Below are 2,627 nucleotides of genomic sequence, written 5' to 3'. Positions count from 1 at the left end.
AGGACATTGTTAGCATGAGTGTGTGTTGTGTTCTGTGCATCTTCTGTATCATCTGAAGTGTGTGTAGATGTAGAAGAGTAATGATCTGTTCCTGGGGATAACTCTTGTTACAATATACTTGGCTGCTGACTACCAACCTGGAACCAGAGCAGGCAGGCTGTCTGGCCATATCAATGCTCTCAGAGGACAAGCTCCGAGTTCAGGATCTCCAGTAGTTTGGTTAGTGGGGCAAGAGATGGGAAAGTAGTAGTGAATGATGGAGACAAACTAATAAGTTGAATTCTCTCCAGAGGATATGAGCACTTGTCATTCAGACATGGTCATTGATGCTGAAGTCTGGTGAAAGAATCTGACCTGGGTTGAAGATTGGTATAACTAAGTGAAGAAAACCATACTCAGGACCTTTTGGAAAGGGAAGAATTATCAGTGGGGAGATGTTTCCTGAGGCAGAGACGAAGGAAACAAGGAAGTTAGGAGTACATGTGTGTCATGACAATTCCCCAATAGAAGAGAATTGCAGTGAAGAAGGTAAAAGTGTAGGTTAGAAACCGGAATGGCTCCTCAAATTCAAATCATCTGGTGAATTAGAAAGAATCCTGGCTGAAGTCAAAAAGCCTGGTTCTGAGGCCCAGAATTCACCAGATATGTGATCCTGGTGCATAGCCATCTCCCTGAGCCTTACTTTTTTAATATACAAACTCGTTAGATTGCTAATATTTAATCCTGAATGAGTATTCAGGATTAGCGTACATATGGGCCAAATGAATGAATTGGTGATTAGTATATTGTAAAGTGGGTTACAGTGTGTAATGTGTTATAAATGAGGAGAATCAGTTATAATCAATGTTTGTTTTATTGCAGGTCTCACATGATCTTGTGTCCAGAACACCTAATTGGATTCCATGGCGAATACAAATAACGTGACTGAGTTAATTATCCTCGGTCTTTTCCAGGATCCAGAGGTGCAGAGAGTATGTTTTGTGGTGTTTCTTCTTGTGTACCTGGCCACAGTGGTGGGCAATGGTCTCATTGTCCTGACAGTCAATGTCAGTAAGAGTCTGCATTCCCCCATGTACTTCTTCCTTAGCTACCTATCCCTGGTGGAGATCACTTACTCCTCTACTGTTGTCCCTAAATTCATCACAGACTTACTTGCCAAGATTAAAACCATTTCCCTGAAAGGTTGTGTGGCTCAGATATTCTTCTTCCACTTCTTTGGGGTTACTGAGATCTTCCTGCTCACGGTAATGGCGTATGACCGCTATGTGGCCATCTGCAAACCCCTTCACTATACAACCATCATGAATCGATCTATGTGTCGCCTTCTGGTGGCTGGCTCCTGGCTCGGTGGCTTTTTTCACTCCATGGTTCAGATTATTATCACTCTCCAATTATCTTTCTGTGGTCCCAATGTGATTGACCACTACTTCTGTGACCTCCATCCCTTATTCAAGCTTGCCTGCACTGATACTTCTGTGGAGGGGGTTATTGTATTGGCCAACAGTGGATTATTTTCTATCTTCTCCTTCCTCCTCCTGGTGTCCTCCTATATTGTCATCCTGTTCAACTTGAGGAATCATTCTGCAGAGGGGAGGCGCAAAGCTCTCTCCACGTGTGCCTCTCACATCATGGTGGTCATCTTGTTCTTTGGACCTGCCATCTTCCTCTACATGAGACCTCCCTCCACCTTCACTGAGGACAAACTAGTCGCTGTGTTCTACACGGTTGTCACCCCCATGCTGAACCCCATCATCTACACACTCAGAAACGCAGAGGTGAAAAATGCAATGAGGAAGATGTGGGGGAAAAAGTGAACTCATAGATGGAATAAATATGAAAACACAAAAAAATTGTCATGTATAGGGTGGCCAAATATGCATTCTGATTTTAGTCAACTATGAGGAATTGAGGAAAAATTAACCTATTCATATTTTTCTGTTGTATTTAGATGAGCCCTCATATTGCATTGTACTAATCATAACTGCACTAATTCATTGATGTCTGTATTTTGGAGAACGTTTTGGAGAAGATCACCTAGACTGGAATTCCCACCTTATCATCTTCTACCTGTGCAACCTTGGGTTTATTCATTTTGCCTCTTGGTGTTAGCATGCCACAGTGTGTGGAAAGTCTGTGGCACTTGGAGACAGAAGTTTATGTTTTGCTTTGTCCTTGTCTTCTGATGTTGTGAGGTCTTGTGAGAGTCCCAGGAAGGCTTGAATACTTCATTTGGGATCCTACTTATTAACTTGATTCTAATGTCTGAAATTCCATCATAGGAAATTTATTTCATAGGCATAGGATATTGTTAGAATGGAAATGTCTCGGGGCGACTGGATGGCTCAGTGGGTTAAACTTCTGCCTTTGGCTCAGGTCATGATCTCAGGGTCCTGGGATCAAGCCCCGCATCGGGCTCTCTGCTCAGCAGGGAGCCTACTTCCCCCTCTCTCTCTTGCCTGCCTCTCTGCCTACTTGTGACCTGTTTGTCAAATAAGTAAATTAAAAAAAAAAAAAAGAATGGAAATGTCTCTTGGATGTGAAATACAATGAAGCTACTATTAACCATTAATCTGGACAATTTTAGGAGATCCTTTTCTTTTTAGCCAGTTGCTATCTGGGCACTGAGG

The 2,627-nt window shown here is 42.6% G+C and overlaps 1 protein-coding gene across 1 annotated transcript; it reads left to right on the top strand.

The window, feature by feature from the left end:
• The first annotated feature begins 902 nt into the window (after window positions 1-902).
• On the top strand, window positions 903-1,814 carry LOC116863707 (olfactory receptor 4B1-like). The gene has a single exon (XM_032851081.1). It carries the CDS (start codon window positions 903-905, stop codon window positions 1,812-1,814), a length of 912 nt encoding a protein of 303 aa, XP_032706972.1.
• Window positions 1,815-2,627: the final 813 nt, after the last annotated feature.

The sequence above is a fragment of the Lontra canadensis genome, unplaced genomic scaffold (genome assembly GCF_010015895.1).
Source record: "Lontra canadensis isolate GAN:19392208 unplaced genomic scaffold, GSC_riverotter_1.0 scaffold2372, whole genome shotgun sequence".
Lineage (NCBI taxonomy): Eukaryota > Metazoa > Chordata > Mammalia > Carnivora > Mustelidae > Lontra > Lontra canadensis.
This window is presented reverse-complemented; position numbering and strand designations above follow the sequence as displayed.